We start from the raw sequence: 20,745 nt of genomic DNA on the forward strand, positions 1-20,745 counted from the left end.
AGACCGAAACCCAACACACGTACATAAACTAAATACGAATCTTGTCTTGGTATATATTAATAAAATAAATAATACGGCTACATCCTAGTACCTAATAAAATAATAATTGTAAGTATAACCGGTTCATTGAAATACTAAATAACTAACACACCTTCCTCCTTAAAAAAATGTGCTTAAGTGGCAGCATGCAAAAACCCAGTCAAAATAATAGTCATAGTAAAATATTATTATGTAGTAAAATATTTGTCTACTACACGCCGATATTTTTTGTTTTAAATGTGAGGCCATTTCTTCTATGAGGCGCACATAAGAGCGCGAAAAGAGTGAATTTAAGTGAGTAGCAGGAGAATATAAATATTTGACGATGACTCGAGTTTCCTTGCTAACAGAGCGTAATGAATACTTTTGTGTCTAAATATGAGTTGTAATACAAAATATACTATAAATTATTTTAATAATAATAATAAGGAGGAAGGACTGAAGCGCCTGGAGTAAAAGCAGAAGCGTAAGACTGAATGAAAAAACAACACCAACAGAAAAACGCGTGTGAGTAAAATAATAAAAAAAAAAGTATTCAAAAAAGAATACCCAACTTTCAGTTTCCTTTCTTCGCCTCCCGCGGTAAGGCATAGATTTACTCACCCTCCTCATTGTTGTGGGGCCCCTCGTGCAACTTTTTGTGATTCTTTTTTGATCGTTTTTATTTTATACTACTTTGTTGTGCAAAGACGACTAGCAACACGCATTATTTTAACATAATGAAATAAAAGTATTTTATTTAAAAGTTTATTTTCATGTATTGTGTTTCCCCGCTTAAAATTGTTTGATATTGATAACAAATTGCTCAGAATTGAAACTAAGTAAAGTGTAGTATATAATCAACTTTTTTTCTCATTTCAGGATAGCAGAGTGTTGTTTTGATCGTTGAAACAGTCTGATTAAGGGGTTGTTAATCCAGAGCTCCATATGTGTACCTGAGAGACTTAATTTTACCTACAGTAATTGTTGATTGGATGTGTGAAGAGGCATGTTAAACTACTTATTCAGAGTCCTAATTTGTACCTGAGCCCATCTTGAATTATTATTCCTTAAAAGCATAATAGTTTTGCAATTATTACATTTCAAATTTCTTAATAATACTCTTCCGACCGATTATTAAACATGACCTTCAACTGTTGCGCCCCTGGAGGGTGCTTCTATGCTGATACTGTATCTGGACTTAATAATATTGACACAGTGAAAGTTATTTGCTCAAATGAGCTCTGTCATCAATCTGGTATAATGCACGATGCTTGTTTTGAAGCCTTTGAAGACTCCGTCCTCGATTTTTTGAAAGCTCGTGGGCGTCTTAGGGCTGCTCAAGAAAGACAATTTCTTCAGAATTTGTGGACTAAAAGTGTTTTCGATTTACCATATCCCATTCTTGATTGCCTTTGTGGTTCGGGAAAACTGAGGAAAGACATCAAGAGCGTTATTACTACAACTAATACTACTGGCCTTCAGTATAATTCCATTATATCTCATTCCTCAACTTCATCATCCGCTGTATCTTCTAAAAGAAAAAGAAAAAAACCTAAAAATGGAACCAAGCAGGCTCTTGTCATTGGACTGCCACATTTTAACGAACACAGCGCGACGACTTTGGTAAACACATTAATCTTTAATAGTGTACTCTGTTGAGCTAAGCCCGCAAATTATATTCTTTTTATTCGAAAAATACGACTTCATTTATCTAATTTCAAAGTAATGACCATATATCGTTACAAATAACGCTCTGAGCTTGGGAGTCCAGATCAAACCAATGGAATGCTCTGTTGTTGTTTTTGTTTTTTTGTACCATAGTAACTTTCATTCAAACCGCTTATGTTTTTTTTTGTTTTTTGTCTCTTCTCTTTTAAGGCTTCATCTAATTCACCTCATCAAAATAGTTCGTTAATTCGACGGTCCGATGCTCAAAATGTACCTCCACGTAATCGCACGAACTCAATTTCTTCTAATACATCCGGTAGTTCTTTTACAAGTTCTTCAGGAGGGGAATTGACCTCTGGTAGTAGTCCTACATCGTCTTCTGAGGGTTTATCTCGACGCAATACCGGGAATTTACAACAGAATAGATCCAGGTAAGGATTTCATCAATGACCACTATTTTAGTTGGAGTATTACCAAATGACGATAATAATTAATTAGAATCAGTAATGGGGTTTTATAGTCCATGATTGAAAAGTATTTTCTTGACTGTAGCAATCTTAATATAAATGTTTGTAGAAGGTGCAACTTGTATAAGCTTATTGTACAAGTTACGTTTATTTATTACGTTTTATTTAATTACAACAACAGTCATTTTAATTATCAAATACTATTTCATTTTAATCTGTTAAAATTAAGTATTTGTTATGTTTTTAGAAGTAATATACCTGCGGGTTTTTTAACCTTAAAATGTCACAAAGAAATTATTTTCATTAGTAATTGTCATCAAATTAGTTACAAATGACACCATATGGACAATCATGGAGTATATTATATGTGCTCCAATTTCTTTACTTAAAATGACTCATCTCATTGTTAGGTGGCAACTTGTACAATTTGTGCAAAATCGCAACTTGTACAAAACGTCTACTTAATTATATGTTTGATGCTAACTATTAATACAAACATGTGCATAAAAAATATTTTAAAAATAAGGCTTCTAAGTTAATGACCTCATTTTTTTCCTACATCAAACTCTAATAAAAAATGTAATTTGCATTTCTAAACAATATACTAAACTTTTATTTTGATGGGATGTCTTCCTGCTTTAAAGCTCAGTATATCGTGGAAATATGTTTTTAGTATTTTGTACATTTTAAATAATTGTGTTATTACATGAAACTCATTAAAATTATCCGTTTACAAAAAAGGGTTATTGAAGATGTAATTATCATTAATTTATTATTATTTTTGAACGGCAAATAATATTGTGGATATTGGAGATGCGTAGTCTTGTGTTGTTCTTTATTTAGGTCTGAAGGCTGGAGTTCCGTTCAGTTTTTTTTTTTTTTTTTTTAATCAGTTCTAGTACTAACAGTCCGAAGGACCGGTCCTAAAACTGAACTGGACCAAATAAGTAAGGACTGACATCACTAAGGGTGTGTTCAGAAAATTCCAAAATCGAAAAGTTTCAGTTTTGTTGAACAATAATCGAATAAAAGAGAAGCCCTTCAATTTGTTCAAATGACCTTTTCATATTTACAATAAATATGATATTTGAATTACTTTTTTTTATAAGAAGGACAACTTATTTTCTTACAAATGACCTTTTTTTTAATGAGGAAAAGGCTTTTTTTTTTTAAATACTTTAGATTCGAAATAAAATATATTAAATATCCACGAATTGAATATTTTTCTTTAATTAACATCTCAACTAGCGTTAAACCTGTGTTAAGTGATTTTTTCTAGACGGATTTAGCCCAATGTTTCGGTCCATACCACGATCTCAGACTATAGACCCAAATTTAATCGTTTAAGGGCTGTACAAATATGATTTATGTAACACGTTTAACTCCATGGCGTTATTGTAGGCCAGTGTTCGCTATTTTGACAGTCAACTCACATAATCAACCATTCATCTATAGAATCGTTCTAGACTGAATATGTTCGGTCCACTAATAGTTATAATGGTCTCAGACCGAGCCCCAACACTAATCTCTTCATAGTTATGAAAGATTATTATGGAAGAGAAAGTATTTTTGGAGTGATAAAAGAATATATCTGAATGTTGAGTGAATTAATTTATCCCAACTTTCAATTTAGATTATTGTAATTCGAAGATTTATTGGCGTGGTAAAAGTACACGTTCCTTAGGAATCCGTCATGAATCATGAGGAAGTCAATTTGTTCCTATAATTTGGTGACATTATCTTATTAGAATTTATATTTCACCTATAAGCAGGGGTGAGATTTTTGTAAAGACCAATTACAGTTTAGAGATATGGAAAGGTGTGGTCTCATTTTTATTTTATTTTTAAATGCTTAAATAGATCTTTGTGGTTTTAACATATCTGCATTAGAATGAGGAATTCTACCTTATTTATGGTGTATTTTTCATAAATTCTTTTTTTCTTTTTTTTAATCTAAATTTAAAGTTAAAATTTTCACCTTTTTTTAAAAAATAAACTTTTGGTATGTAAATAATCTATTATTGAGAACCTCAAAAATGAAATTTCTGATCTGTAACTCAATCCATCTCTGAGTTAAGCTCCTTTCCATGTTTGATCAAAATCGTCTTGAAGACCTTTGACTTTTTTTATTGTTATTCGTAAACCACTCATCTGTTTGATGCATATAATACATTATTTGATAGCTATTGAGTGATGCAACCAAATACTGGAAACGTTTTTTTTTATTCTTTTATACATATATATAGGTATAAAGTATGGTTGACCTTGAGCATGTGTTTTGATTTTAAATATCTCCCAACATGACATACTCGGATTTTGATAAAACATGTCTCAGAACAAGATCAACTCAATATCTCAATTGAAAAAAAGATTAGAGTGGTAGGTCTAGGGGGGAGAGAAATGAGACATTTATTGAGTTCCTGAGAAATAAAATTTCTCATTTAATGGTCTTTAGGAGTTTAATGCTTCTAAAGGAATGAAAATCTTACATTTGTTTATTATAAACTGGTTAATTATTGGGAGGTGGCATCATTGCATTGTTTTATTAATACAACCAATTGACTTATAATAATTAGGGTTACTCCCTGTCTTATGAGGACACGTAAATGTTTCGTATATATCAATGTTATGTTGTAGAAAAGGATCTTCAATCCTCAGCAATTAAATAGTAATGACAACCGCATAGGAAAAGAAATCAGTTTCCCAACTCAAACGAGGTACTAAAAAAATACACCAGATCCTTGTAACTTGTAAATAACGTAAGTCTCTTTTCTTGCGCACTTCAAAAAACTTATTAAAGGGGTGTCCACAGGGGTTGGGCTGTAGCCCCCAAAAAAAAAAAAAAGAAGTAATATTTGCTTTTTAATAGAAATTGAATATTTGAATTTTTTTTTTTCAAAACAACTAATTTTTTATGATACCAGTAGATTTATGAAATTTTTCTCTAAAAAAATTTATACTTGAAATCTAATTTTAATTTTGCTAATTGTTTTTCAAAAAGATTTAATATTTTATGAATAGCTGTGTTTTTTGATATATTTTTTGAAAAAAAATAAAAAAAACAATTAATTTTTTGTGAATAGCAGTGGATTTATAAAAAAAATTCTCCAAAAGAAAGTTAAAACATTAAATTTTATTTTTCTAATTTTTTTTCCAAAAAAAATAATATTTTGTAAATAGCTGTGTTTTTTGATATTTTTTTTTTTCCAAAACAATTAGTTTTATGGCAGTAGATATATGAAATTTGTCTTCATAAAAAATTATTATATGAAATTTAACTATTGAAATTTTTTCTGGACAGCTGTGAATTTTTGGAAAAAAAATCCAGGAAAAGTAATAGTTTGTTAAATGCTGTGCTTTTTGACTTTAAAAATTTTTTGGAATTTTTTAATCCCCCCAAATATATAATCCTGCGGATTCCCCTGTATAACCTTGAACAACTAAATAACATCATTTTATGTACACTGATGTAATATTTAAAGCTGAACGAGGAGGGGGGTAGGATTATGTACCTAGAGAGGGAAAGAATGGATCTCCTCTGGTTGTGTGTTAGGAATTATCCCTGTAGTTAATTTAAATCACGTTCAATCTCTACATAGACAGACAGATGTTGTTCGTTATTATTTCATTTTTTATTTTTTTTTTAACTTTCGCTTTCTTCAACACCCCTTTCTCAGTTTCATTCACTTACCCACTCTGTTCCTCCTGCCTTTCCCGTTTTTTGTACGTGGTATAAATAGTACCACCACCACTTCGTACAACAACAATGTCTACATACATTGTAACTAACATTGATGATATTTTACACGTGTGAGACAAAATACCGCTGCATCCTGCAAGCTCTTTCTTTCCTATCCTCCAATGTGTGATTGAAATATCTTAGCCAAGAAGAATTTACCCTGACCTTGTATTTATGTTGTTGTGGAGGGTGCAGTTGAAGGAGCGAGTTGCTTAGTAACAACAGTATGTATGTACATTCTAAGAGAAAAGAGAAGATTGATTTCTTTTCTTAAATTATTGTTTTTGGGGGCGGTGGGGAATGGCTTTAAAAATGTGTGTTTCTGGAGAAATACAGTTAAAATTGATTGAGATTTTTATTTATATTGTGTACAAGTTGTATTAGGAAATTGTACAAGTTGAAATTCCTTCGTCTTAAGATGCATTATTTAGTTACAACATCATTCATTCTAATTATCTACTATACATTGATACTGCCATTCCATTTTGATTTATTCAAATAACCAAGGTTGTGCCCGGTTCAGGTTCAGCGGTTCCATCAGTCCCGGTTCTTTCATTTCAACGGTCTCTGTTATTTTTTATATAGGCTCTTAAAAGGTTCGTCGCTAGAAAATTCGGGTCCAGGAAATTATATTAGATACAAACAAGGCCGGAGCTACCTTATACGCAGAGTGAACAGTGCCCGAGTTCCAGCAGGGCCCTCCGAAAACTAAGTACCTTAAGACAATGGGTTTCAAAGTGAGGGGAGGTGGGAAAGTATGTAGGAAGATGGAGAATTGAGGATTGCTTTCAGTCTAAAAAAACATAGTACACATGTTTTGTATCAAGGGGAGCCTCAGCTAAGAAAATTATTAGTGTAGGGGCCCTTGGCATAGTAAAGTTTGGAAACCCCTGGCTAATGTGACATTTATGCGTCTATTTAACCATTGTTTGTTATAACGGTACATAAAGGGTACATGGTGATGTTAGATTTCCCTTTGGAAATCCTAAATTGGTCTTGAGGGCACCTATGATTTTAATAAGAGCAAAATAATTCGGTCTTGACCGGCCTTGTAGTAAAATTGGTATTTTTTTATAGTAAATACAAATGAATAAAATGTTTGCTTTTATGAGAACAATAATATGTGAATTTAAATTATCAAATGAATCCCAGTTTGCAGTTAAATTAAATCACAGTGAATCAATAATACTCTTTTTTTTTTTTTTAAACAGTCATAAATCTTGTATTTTATTATAATTTGTGCATTTTAAATTAATTTGTATTAGCTCTAATCTTCATTTGCCGTGAGGAAGAATTAACAGTGTGCAATAATATTCATAAATATTTGCTTTATTAAACAGATATTTTATTTGAAAATATCTGTATTTATTTAGTTAATTAATTCCAATGTTTGCAAAATATACATCAAAAACATCTCAAAGTCCATCAAGGACCACGTCATGAGGGCTGCTTTTATATTTGAATACCGTATTGCCAGGCAGTAATTAGGCGTCAACATACAGACGTTTTTTCTTGAATAATGTAGAAGATAAATCCTCAGTTTTCCCTCTCCCTTCTTCTTGAGCACACTGACACTTAGCTACTCAATACTTATAATCATTCTTGAGGAGAGACTAATTAAGAGCTTGATTTTTTTATAAATAATATGATGTGATGAGCAGGGAGTACTTTAGCATCTAGAGTACTCACTGGCTGTGCATTACCTACACACGCTCGTTACTAAACCTTATCGAAAGTCACATTTATTTATTTTTAAATGCTCTTCCCCCTCCTTTTTTTTTTTTTTTTTTTTTTTTTTTTTTTTTTCACGAGCTAAAATGACCAGTCGGACTACATATTTTTTACTCGCTAGATAGCTCTTAAGTTGAATCAATGTTATGTTTTAAATACTTATTCCTTGCAAAAAAAAAAATAGTTATTTCACTCAATTCAGTGAAATTGTATCAACTCACTTAATACTATTTATATTTCATGGCTACATAATGAAATTCCCTAATTTCCTTAATAATACATAATTTTAGACTGAAGGAAGGTAAAATAGATGTTACTATAAATAGCCAAGAGTATATTTTGAAGAGACAAACTTTGCTAAACTAATGTAGATATCCCGGATTATCGTATCTCTATGTATTTATATTTTTTGTCAGATTGTGTCTATCATTGTGTCTAATTAGTACTGATGCTAATCGATAGCGTATCGGCATGATTAAAAACCCAAAAAATCATTATGATTAGCCCGACCATTTGACGAATGATACAGAGGAGGGCAGTTTAACGAATAAAAATTTCATGGCTTCCTCAAAAAAGTTTGGAAATACCTTTCTTCCTTCACTGTTCCACCACTTCAATAGACATTAAATTAATCTTCGTGCCCCCCGGAGTTCAAACTCTATGGGGAAAATAAGGATTAATGATATCTAATAGTGTATTAGTTATTATAAAATTTTCTAAGAGCATCTACATCCATTTTCTAATTTTTAAAAAGGCCCATTATTATATGATAGTTAGCCAACCGGGTGACCACTCTTCAATTAAAAGAAAGAAATTGTTAATAGCCTAACAACAGCTAATTCTAGTTTTACGAGTGAACGTTAAGGACACTAAAAAAAATCAAGAAAAGTAAAGAAATTAACAGGTCACCAAGACCTGATCCCGTTTCATTCGGCTTTGGTTTTAAATAGAGGCAGATCATTAGTTCAGGAGAAAATCCTTTCTTTTTTTTAAAATTAAATCTTATTGGTTGTTAAATACAGGTCGCACTCGCTATGTCGTATACAATTTTGTACTGGCGCAACCAAAACATGAGAAGATATATCATTTAGAATACTTTTCATGAGCATATTTCAATAACGATCTATTCCATAATGGTTGATTTTTAATAACGTAATTTTTGACTTTTTAATTAAGTTAAAATGCCCACAGTTATATTACTCGTTAATAGCTCTAAATGAAATGATGCTAATTGGTAATTAAAAGGGTTGTTATTGTAATTAAATAAAACGTAGTGAGTCGTAGAAATTGTAACGTGTATAATCTGTTATTACGAATTACAACTTCTACAGGGAATGTATTAAACAGATTGTTCTATTTTAGAAATATATATATTGTATGTTAAAAATGATATCCCAGAGCAAAATACATAACGCTCACAAATAAAATTATATCCCAAACAAATTTATGTAAACTTTCCAGTGTGTTTTCTCACGTATTTCTGATTTATAATTGGTCTTTACCAGTCTGAACCATGTAGGTTATAGGGCAATAACCATTTTATTAGCATATATTTTTAACGATTGTATTTTTTATTTCAATATATGTAACACATGAGCTGAAAACTCTTGCATTTGCCACTTTTTTTTATAATTCACCTTATTTTCAGTTAGTACCAACTTTCCATAAGCAGCTACAAAATAACATGACAAATTAGTAATATAAAAAAAAATGATAAAAAACCATTTTTGAGAGAAAAACAAAGTATTTTCTTTATATATGAGGAAAGGATTCTAGCTTTAACTGATATATAATATGTGTAGTAATAGAGAAAGTTTGCTGATTTGCGGGTCTCATGGGAAATCAATTATAAGTTTTCCAAATGGTACTGCAGAAAACAAAAAAAAAGTTTATGTATGGCAACGAAGAAGGCCTTGTTTAGGGGGAATACTGTTTTTTTAAACGGGAAGTAATTACCAGACCATCATCAGTCTGATAGTTTAAAAAAAAAAGATTTTTTTTGTAAGTGGAGGTCTATTTCTCAGTATGAAATGTGATACAAGTTTTGGTGTATTATGTTCCCTTTATATTGAATGTAAAGTATTTTTTGATGACATGCAAGAATTGTCGTAAAACGAGGACGCTTTTATTTACTGATAAGTTGAAAAAATGTAATTTTGATAACCAACTTTATTAGTTATCATTTTGATGAATGAAGATGTAGTAGGTATATCTGCCTCTGAATATAATACGCATTATCACTTTAAGTAAGCAGTAGTGCTGGATTCGAATCAAAATTTTCGAGTTCGGTGAATTTCAAGTTTTTAAGGATTTCCATCTATGCTATGTGGTTTCTCCTTTTTGATGAGTTTAAAAAGTAAAGTTGAATTCGTCGTAAAAAATATGTATATTTCAATCGAATTTGATTAATTTTCAGAGAGTTTAGGTAAAGTCGATGTATTTTCTGAATTACAGTAATACTCCAATCTAGCACAAGTAATTAGTCATTTTCTGGATCCCTAATCCTCATTTTTACTTTCCCAACACTAATTGAACCAAGGCTAAACTGCAGACCTCAATTCTAAACTATTACCTTTGTCCGATATTATTGACGGTAATCTCGGTCATATAGCAGAGCCATAAACTCTGTTCCGACTATTTATGTAATGGAGAAAAACTGTAAAAATACCGAAAACGCGGTTTTAATCCAAAATAGTCTGTATATTTCGTTCCTGAGCCTAAAAATGGTAAAAACTGTATTTAAAAAGGCAAACATAAAATAAAAAACAGTATACAATCGTTCCTTATAAAAGACAATCTCCTTCTCTTCAAGTATATTCCTAGTACATCTGAAAAGGGAGCCCCAACAGGGACTGTAGTCTTCAGTCCTTATTTAGAACCGAAGACTATAGTCCCAATCTTCTTTTTTTAATCAGTTCTAGTACTGACTGTCCGAAGGACCGGTCCCAAGACTGGAATGGACTGATACAATATTGATTGTGTCAGTCCGAATTTATTTAATAATACAGTTGAGTGCCGTCATCAATGACCAACATTGTATCAGTATTGGGACCTATATGCAGGATGGGAGTGAACCTAACCGGACTGGACTGCAGTTTTCAGCCCTATATAAGGATCGATACAACTCTAGAACCCATAGTAATAATGAATATATTATTTTTCACGGCTCAAGAACCCATAAATAGGAGACGAACTCCATCACTTTCCCATATCTTCTACACTGAAAAAGCTAAATCGGTAGCCTAGAAGTATGTAATATTATATCTGTATTATTCATGGATGCTTAGTAATTGTTGTTAATAAGCATGATTTAATAGCCCCTATTGAATGGGTAATGGTTCTGCAGTCTACGACGGTGTATGTAGTTATACCAAAATTGTTTCCTGGATCTACCTATATTATGTAATTCTATATATTTGCACGCTTATTTAATAGCAATACTTAAGCAGCAGAAATGCCAACAATAATAAGCTATGTATATAATTATGCCTTGCTTGTTTGAAAATAATATTTGTCCGACCTTGACCGGCAATTCACTCAATTATAGCTAGATTATCAGTCTTCCTTCTCTTTAAAAATAATAAGTATCACCCTTTTAAAATTATTTTAATGATATCTTTTAGTACCTATTATTGAATATAAAGAGTATAATTTTATCCACTTTTTTAACCATATTTTGTGTTTCTGAATCCATTTATATAATGAGAGTAGAGGATGGTGTATTGATGCTTGTTGTTGGCAATTATGCTTTGACGAATGATGTCTTTTGTTATATTCAATTGGGATCAATATTCAATATAATTTGTTAATATTACACTTGGAAGAAGAAAAAAAATTGCAATTACTTATCAGGTATTTTTGTCTAAGAAGAAGCGTGTCCAGGTAAAAAACCTTTTTCACACTATGCTGTATGACTACTTCAAGAAGTTCTTATATTTGCAAACAAACTGCGTAATAAATAATGTAATTTTTATTTTATTTTTGACTACATTGAATGTTGGTACATATTTTATAATGTTTTCATATATTAACTTTTGTTAGAGATAGTTATTTCAAATAAAATGAAAATCATCAAATGCAAAAATATTTCAGAAATCCTCGAGGGGAAATATATATGCTAGCAAGTCAAGCCACAATAAATAACTCTGTTACTTAGTATACAATATATGTAGTTCAAATTTTCAACACTTGATTATGTACATATCATTAACTGTCATTTAATACTACTATACTAAAAAGCTCAAAATCATATAGAACCTAATTAGCCCAAAGGGCATGAACAAACTATACATTCATTATCCACAAGGTGGTGAGATACTCTATAGCTTGTTGTTTACAAATGCGCATGCACATTGGAATTTTGAGAGTGGGTGAGAAACAAAGGTACATGCTATTTTTTACTAAATAATATTGTCATTCAGCACATCGTTATCTTTTTGGTATCACGCAACCTTTCCTCCAAAAAGAAACAGAAAAAAGACCCTAAATGATTTGGTAGTTAGCCAAATAAATCAGTTGTACTAACCGCTATTTATATCATATATACTCGCAGGCTATCACTGTCATTCTTTTTCCGCACCATTTTTAAATTAAATTACATATTATTAAAATCTACATAGTATTTTATTCCATACTGTATTATAATATTGCTTAGTAATAATTGATTAAAAGAGTAGTTATTATATAATTTCTATGAAGAAATAGCCAAAATTTCTTCATAGAAATAATTAAATTGCCAATACGACGAGGGATCAACAATAAATTGTAATCCCGTTCTTTTGGAAACGGAGCATAATTATAGAATAACTTATTAGTTCGTGTACATATTTGTGAAAAATAATAAATTATGAAATAGCCATGACTTATCCACGGACAAGAGGGAATTGACAGCTGACAACAAAATAAATAGGGTATTTTTGTGTTAACCAGATAACGCCGTCTCAGGGAGTTGTATCATTTTGACACAAGATGACGCCACTCACTGTCCCTTTATTTACAAACGAATATAAGTTACCAACTTATCATGCTCCATTTAATCAGAAGGACCATTCATAAACCACGTGGCTACTTAGGAGGAGGGAGGTCTTGCCAAAAACTACGTATCGGATACGTAATTGATAATTAAATAATTTGAATATGCAATTCTAACGAGTTTTCTTCGGAAACTAGGAGAGCTACATTAATTAAACTTTGAATTGATGTCGGGAAATGTGTTACCACTTCTATTATTCAATATGGCCTCCATCGACGTTGATAATGTCATTGATGCGCCGTCGAAAACCTCTGACTGGTGGTAATAACATAATAGCCTTGAGTGCTTTAAGATTCAATGCCCTTATCCGACAGGCATTGGCCTCGACATGCGGACATAAAGTGATGATGTGACAAGCCTTCGGCTTATTGAGAAGTGCTTCACAACGCTGAAGCTGGTCCTGAGGAACTTTTAGAGTCAATAACGGACGCCCCAAAAATATCAAACTCTTCCCCCCTGCCTCTTTGACGGCATGCCAGATGGTGCCTTCAGAAACGATATATTCTCTAGGATGAGCTCGAATAATTTTTTTGGGCTCTACCGGGCAGCCTCCTTGACGTCATCTGGATTTATTTTTGGTCAGGCACCACTTCCAAGCTTCCTTTCGATGCTATTAATGACGGTATTGGCTCGCTTGCCTTATTCAAGTTTTGGATCTTATGTCTCTTTGTGATGCCATTTCTCGGTAGATTTTTTAGGAGGGGTGTCAATATACACAGCTTTTCAGTTGATGGGAGAATTTATCAATTCCTCTTATGAATTTTTCTTATTCACCTCTTTTGTAAGTGTCAATATTTCCACTACGCATCCGGTATATCCTTGTTGGAAGTGGGGGGTCAACTTGAAAATAATTTTAGACCTAAAATGACGTCATGGGAAGCATGGGACAAAAATTTAAAAAGAGGTGTTTGTTTTTTAAGGAGTGGAGGGACTTCATATTAATAAAATTAATATTAAATCTAATTCAAGGGGTGTTGAGAACGTGGTTTATGGATGACCCCAGATCAAACTTCAAAACACTAGAAGTTTACTAATAACTAGGTGAAGAACTAAAGTACCAGCAATTATTGATGTAATGGGGAGATTCTATTAAGTAGTTGTAATTATCAGTCTTGCATAACGAGGTATGTTGATTCCAAGCAATGGCTACAAAATAAAAAAAATAGAGTCGTTTCAGGTATACTTATTAGTTATTACTGAAGAATAACGTATTATAGTATACAAGATTTCTAATTTTTCGCTGTATAATTTTTAGACATCAACCAAGACATTTGTATCATATTTTAAACCTCACTCAACCTTGTTTTCTTATAAAATAACAATGGCTTACATGGTACAACAATCAAAGAGTTTCACCATCAATTTCTGGGCTCAAAAATTTATTTAGATTCTAGTGTTTGTAGTGGGGCCGGAATGTGACCAATGGTTTTGATGTGGAAATCCTAGATCTGTCGGAGACCATTATGATTTTTGTAAGACCTGGCTCATTCGATCTACATGATCGGCCCCACAAAAATAAAGTTATTTTTTTAGAATAGGAAATTTCGATCCACGGTTCAGGCCGTGGGTTTGACTGAAGTACTTGTCCAGATTTTTAGAATAAAATTATTTTATGGCCGAACCAAGATAAAAGATTTGGTATTAGAACGAGTCTCACCGGTAGTATTTACTGCACAAGGATACTTTGCTGAACATTGTCTTCGGTGAACACAATGTTATATATAAATATATTATGATTATTCCTCCTGCAATGCTTTGTAATTATTCATGAATATTTTGAGAACGCGTCAACAGTTGGCTCGAATCACTATTAGAACAGTTGAAACAAAAATCCTGATAACGGCCCAAAATATAAATTAGAATGAGACAAAATGTTTAAATATGAAAAAGAGTCTTATCAATCAATCAATGATTGAAATTCAATGGGCATAGTCTAGGATAGACTATGTTGGAGCTCTTATGTACTTGGTTAAATGTTAATCAGCTCTATTTTATACGATTAATATCCTGGGTGAGGCGAAAAAAATCTTAACACTTTCAATCTAGAACTTTATCGAGATGTATTTCAGCAACCCGTTATAATAGGTTATGTCAATAAAATAAAAATAACTAATATAGTGTCCCTAATCATCATTGTAGCCCCGCTGGCAGCAATCATGGCCTCCAGGGGGACATGGAAGGCATTTTCACCGATTGTAGAAGTAGTCATCAGACATGACATCCTAGTACTGGTTGACGGTGTCCTTGAGGTTGTTGATATTTGGGTGATGGACAGCATAGGCCTTGGACTCAACATGTACCTAAAAAGTGGAGACAATCGGCATCTGGTGAGTAGGGGGGGGCACATTTTCTTTGGCCAGAAAAGGTAAGTTGTCCTCCAACCACTTCTGGACCTTTTTTAACATCTGTGCAGAGCCACCCTCCTACTGAAACACTACGTTCATGTCAGGGTAGTTTGTCTGGACCCATGGTAACAATGAAATATCCTTTGGTTTCTTAGCAGCGTCCTAAAGTACGCGGACTGAACTCATTGGTCACGTTCTGACGGCATTTTCTCGGCTTTTTCGTATTTGACCATAACAATTTTATCGCATTCACTAAAACCTTGATTTATGTTGCAAAAACGAAGTTTAAAGATTTTTTCGCTTCACCCGGTATCATCAATAATTAATTGATTATCGTCATACTTATTTTGTTGTTATGTCTACTACCCGTCGATCTAATTTTATCTAACTTATAAAGTATTTCTTTTACTCGGGAATTTGGATTTCTATAACGTACAAATATGTTTTAACTTTAGCGTCATATTAATTATATTTTTTTCTTAATTTTACAGACATGATTCTGGTGGAAGTATTTTTCAAAGAAGATTGGATTATAGTTCCTTTAATGTATTACCGAGGCACAAAATTAACTCTTATCATATAAAAGTATGTTTTTTTTTTATAATACTTTTTTTTTAATAATAATTTTTTGTATTTTCCATTATTCTTTTTATTTTAGATGGAGGACGAGTGTAGCATTGGTAATGACGAAACGCGAATATTTATACTTTCAAGTTTTGCTACGAATAAAATGAATAAAGTACCTTGTGTGATGTGCAAAAGCGTGCTCCACATTTTTGATCGGTATCCTCTTATTGATGGTACATTTTTTCTATCTCCAAGACAACATAATAAATGTTGTATCCCAGTACGTATCTTTAACATTACTTTATATTTCCCATTCATAGTACATATATGTTGTATAATAGTTCTAACTTTTATAAAGAAATTGTGAGATTAATAATATTAAATAAAGATCAGGATAATGGACTTTCCTTAGATTTTAAGTGTATTATTAAGAAATTCATTATTTTTTATGGATTTTTGTTTGATTTGTGTTCATCTCCTTGGCAATCAGAACACTACAGATATCCCAATTTGCACACAGCATATATAATTAATACCTCGCTATAATATAATAATGTTTATTTAGGTCAAAACTGATGGAAAGCTTAATTATCTCACGGCCATATGTATGGGCTGCTTAGAAGGCTGGACAAGCATATCTTGTCGTTTTTGCTCGAAAGGTTGGAGTGGATCTCACCTCATTTTGGGAACTATGTATTCCTATGACATATTTGCAGCCACGCCCTGCTGCCAGGAGAAGCTAAAGGTTCGTTTCTTGCTTATAAAAAATCCTAAATCTAATTTTAATTTGATTTCCCGATTCTTTAGTGTAGTAACTGCGCTCAATTAGTAATACATCCGGGACAGCGTTTCAACTTTTTCTCCGATTATTCTCAAATTGTATCATGTCCTAGTTGTGGGTCTCAAGATGCACATTTCGTCAAGAGTCTCTCCTTCTATTTTCGATCTGAAGAAAATAAAGGCAAGCTTCAACTTCAGCAACAAAACGTTCATCAATTGAGTTTGCAACAACAGTTTGTGAGTGGGAATGATCGAGCACAGTTTGCTGTCAGTGATCGAGGGCATAGAGTGAATTCAGCTTGAATACTACACCTATCACTACTTAAGAGTAGTTTTTTTATAAATGAGGATTTAATGGGAAGAAGAGGGCGTCTGGCTGGCTAGTGTCCATGTAGTTTCATGATCTCCTTAATAAATTATTATTATTAGTATGTTAACTCTTGTTATCAATATCATATACCTTTTCAACATATTGCTATTTTGTAATTGTACTTTTAATTGACTTAAAAAGCAAGAGTAGTACGAGAGTTACCAATCACATAGTATTATTATTATTATTGACAATTATATTAATACTGAATATTTATAAAGCAATTTATAGTTATGTATAAATGATTTTGATAATTTATTTAATTCTTGTCTATACATTTTGGGAATCCCAACTCAACTCTCAGCAATTAAAAACTCGATTTATTTTATTTCTAAGTATGTAGTTTTAGCTAAGTACATCAATATCATGTTGTCGGGTGCCTTGGAAAAAAATTTTTTTTTTTCTTAATCAATTTTTACGTTTTTTATTGTTTAAATTGCCCTCCTCTACCTCTATGCTAACTGACATATTACATATTTTAAGTTATATAGTTAATTATATTGCTATTTAAGCTGCCATACTTTTTTTTTTAAACAAACAAAGATTTCAACTTTTATCGGCTTCCTCTCATACTTATTTGTACAGTACTTGGACAATAGGAGTCTTTTTTATTTTTCTTATTTGTAAATAGTATATACTTTTTTTACAGGTGGCTTAAACATACTCATAATCGAGTTTTGCTGAGGTTGTGAGATGAACTTATTTATTTATGTTATGATATCTTAATCTATGATTTAGTAGGTCGTTAGTGTTGTGTCAGTACTGAAAATGATTAAGAAATACATTTTGTGACGCCATCAATCACTTAATAAGTTTTAGGACTAAACTGTACGGGACTAAAGACAGGACTTGAGTCCTAAATATGAACCGACACAACATTAGTAGTCATCAATAGATTAATAGTTATGTAAGGCAACAAACTAGCTTTTTTATATCCGCATTTTGAAAGAAAAAAAATTGAGTTCACCATTTTTTTCCTGTTTCAGGGAGGGATATGGATATTTGATTACATAATTTGATAAATTGAAAAAATTATCATCTAGTTATGATTTATATTTAATTAATTAAATTCTGTATGGCATATTTTCCTTTGTATTTTTTTTAGATAATTTTGTTAGTATGGCCACTTTCTCTAGTCTTAACAAATCATTTTTAAAATTTTATTTCTCATACACAATCCAATTAGAAAATAGTTACTCAGAAAAACCAAATTTTGATCTGGTAATAGGTTTTGATCATTTCTCTCTTTTATTACATTTACCCAACTGTCCAACGCAGTTAGTAATTATACCATTCAATTTATTTAGTTACTTTTAGAAAAAATCACAAATAAAATTATTCTAGCTTCATTTTTTCATCATTTTAGTGTGTGGCTTTCTATATATAAATAATAAACCAGAGAGAGATATTATATTATTTCATGAATTCCCTCTCCGTATCTGCATACCACCGACCTTAAGATCTAGCTTATAATTATTTGCTAAGTACCATCCCACCCTATTTTTTATTATGCACCTAAGATTATGGGTGCACCCGGTGAAACTTGAATGATGTGTAAGTTTCACTTCTAAAGAGAAAAAATAATGTTGTTTCATTTGACAAAAAAAAAATATTATTTCGGTTTGTTGCTTGATGATGAATTTACGTTTTTCATTTTTAGAAGGAAATTTTGTTTAAACATCATACAATTATTAAGTCATATCCTGATACCATAACTCATGGTCGATGTATTATTAATTATTATTTTAGCCACATTTTATTTTAAAGAAAGTGCCCCACTTAGTTTTATTTCCAAAGAATATTGGGTACTTCCTTTTTTATTTTTTTTTTTAGCGATCAACATTTCTTTTTATCATTTATCGCAATAGCAGAAGATCACAACACTATTAATACGAAAAATAAATTAGCCCTTGGTTTATGCTATTCATTGATTCACTCAACCTCTCACATTGCATGTAGCTTATCTTTTGCATTTACTAATCCTTTGCAATTTTGTTAAATAATTAAAAAGCTATCTATATAATATACATGAGATAAAAAACGGTCTTTGTAATGGTTTTATATCATAAATATTATATATCTCCTCTTTTTTTAATGATTAAACAGTAAATTAAATTCTCAATGACAATATTATTTTCATTTTTTGAAATGAAATCTTGTAATATTATTTTTTTTATACCTATATATTTGATATTGTTAATGGATTTCTAATTGAAATTGAAAAATATCTTCACCATTTCGCTTTACTTTTTTCCAGTTAGTATGTCTTATTTAATACAAGAAAGGTTATTAAATACAAACTGTTCTAAATAATATATTGTTATTCTAATTTACAAATGTATAGGTTCGAGACTATACTATGAGTTATTTATATACCAACAAATTTTCCATGTTACCAAATTTTTTAAAGATTTTAAAAACATATTTGTAATAATATGATGCAACATGGATGACTTTACGTGTTAAGTAATCCATGGATACATATATGAAATCTCGATTTTCTCTCAATAAAACAATGTTAAAGAACGACCTAAGTTATTTTCATTTTTAATAGTTGTACTAATAAAGGGACATTCGGCGTTGCACGAGTGAGCGTTAGGGTATTCTTACAGAGATTGTTATATAGCGTTTGTATAATATATGAAATGTAAAGGATTGGACTGCTAAACGGAGACTCATGGCCTTCATGACTCCTATCAAAGGGTTGCGTGGGGTCCTCGTGTATGAAGACTGTCGCAAATGGGCCTATGAGGCATAAAGAAGTCGTAAGCGAGGCTATTCATCGATTTTGTGGAGGTTTCCTTGATCTTTTACTCCAAGCTGGACAGGAACTCCGGACCCCTCTTTATACTGTTTCCTGGAGAGGTCTTCTCCATCATTCTTCATCTTGGCCACCTTGAAAACCACTTCTCAATGTCCATAATCCTCGCCACCTCAACTTCTGCATCGAAGAGATCTGAGATACGCTGGCTTTTTGCTCACTTATGATGAAAATATAACGAAATGTTTACTATGGTTTGTTTATGCACAAATGATGATTGAACAAGAATGTTAAAAAATAATCACCGAACCAAAAGGGTTATAAGCTTCAAATAACATACCACATAAATGCATGAAAAAATTTGTCAAAATGAAAAGACAATCTTTTACTCATCTCACAAAATTGCCATATCGAAATTCGTGAAGATAATTGCAAAAAGCTGTTATGCAACAATTTGCAAAAGTCTTGTTAATAGCATTTATTGTCATTGTAAAGAGAAACACAAGATTTTTCTCGTACTTGCAAAAACAAAAAAGTTGGGGAGAATAACGTCAAAAAGATAAACTTGAGTAAGGTATTCTTGTATAATTTTAAATACTCAATGTATTGATATGTGGTATTTCTTCTTAAAAATTGAAAATTGACGTTAGATGAAAAAAAAAGATTATTTTTTTTCAGAAAATGACAGATATTTCAGTTAATTATCAATTTATATGCAAACAAATCCCTAGACAAATTTCTACGAACTACTTTATCTACGAATCCAATGTTTCATTGGAAATGCATTTCATTTGTACTTTAAAAAATGTAACTACAATTTTCTCCTATTTCTTTTTTTAGCCCATAACTTTTTTGATTTTGAAAAAAATTTAGAGGTACGTATGTATCAAAATGGTATGGTGTACATGGTAAGATAAAGGTTGGAAAACTTGTATTAGATTATAGATTGTTTAACACATGGGGTTAAATATAAAACACACAACTTCGTTAATTGAGTCTAGCAAATCTTTTTTTTTCCTTAATTAGTACAATAGTTCCCTCCTTGGTATTGCTAACTAGTGATGAAAATCCGGTGCATTATATAGCTCACCCATTTTTTTGGAATGGGTAATCAGAAGAATGAATTTTCTTTTCATCAGCTGTTGTCATTGTTATTTAAATCCTGAGAAGTGTACTTCCTTTTCCACTATATTCAATAGTTGATTGAACATTTTCGTGTGCTCATAAAAGACGAAGAGGAACCCCAAGGATTTGTCGAGGAGTT

General features: G+C 31.5%; 1 protein-coding gene across 2 annotated transcripts; it reads left to right on the top strand.

The window, feature by feature from the left end:
* Positions 1-577: 577 nt before the first annotated feature.
* heca (hdc homolog, cell cycle regulator) lies at positions 578-19,249 on the top strand. 2 transcript variants are annotated; one of them, XM_040716180.2, is made up of 7 exons: positions 578-621; positions 901-1,644; positions 1,900-2,120; positions 15,495-15,588; positions 15,662-15,850; positions 16,136-16,315; positions 16,378-19,249. In XM_040716180.2, the coding sequence occupies exons 2-7, from the start codon at positions 1,162-1,164 to the stop codon at positions 16,651-16,653; spliced, it is 1,443 nt and encodes a 480-aa protein (XP_040572114.1). In that variant the 5' UTR covers positions 578-621; positions 901-1,161; the 3' UTR covers positions 16,654-19,249. The 2 variants fall into 2 exon arrangements, with proteins under 2 accessions (XP_040572114.1, XP_040572113.1); XM_040716179.2 differs by having other exon boundaries at positions 598-769.
* Positions 19,250-20,745: the final 1,496 nt, after the last annotated feature.

Source organism: Lepeophtheirus salmonis, chromosome 7 (assembly GCF_016086655.4).
Source record: "Lepeophtheirus salmonis chromosome 7, UVic_Lsal_1.4, whole genome shotgun sequence".
Taxonomy (NCBI): domain Eukaryota; kingdom Metazoa; phylum Arthropoda; class Copepoda; order Siphonostomatoida; family Caligidae; genus Lepeophtheirus; species Lepeophtheirus salmonis.

Excerpts from the sequence above, each read along its gene's own strand:
- heca (XM_040716180.2), top strand. The coding sequence starts at position 1,162 with ATGACCTTCAACTGTTGCGCCCCTGGAGGGTGCTTCTATGCTGATACT. Across the intron at positions 15,851-16,135 it reads ATAATAAATGTTGTATCCCA|GTCAAAACTGATGGAAAGCT; the intron begins GTACGTATCTTT and ends ATGTTTATTTAG. Across the intron at positions 16,316-16,377 it reads GCTGCCAGGAGAAGCTAAAG|TGTAGTAACTGCGCTCAATT; the intron begins GTTCGTTTCTTG and ends CCGATTCTTTAG.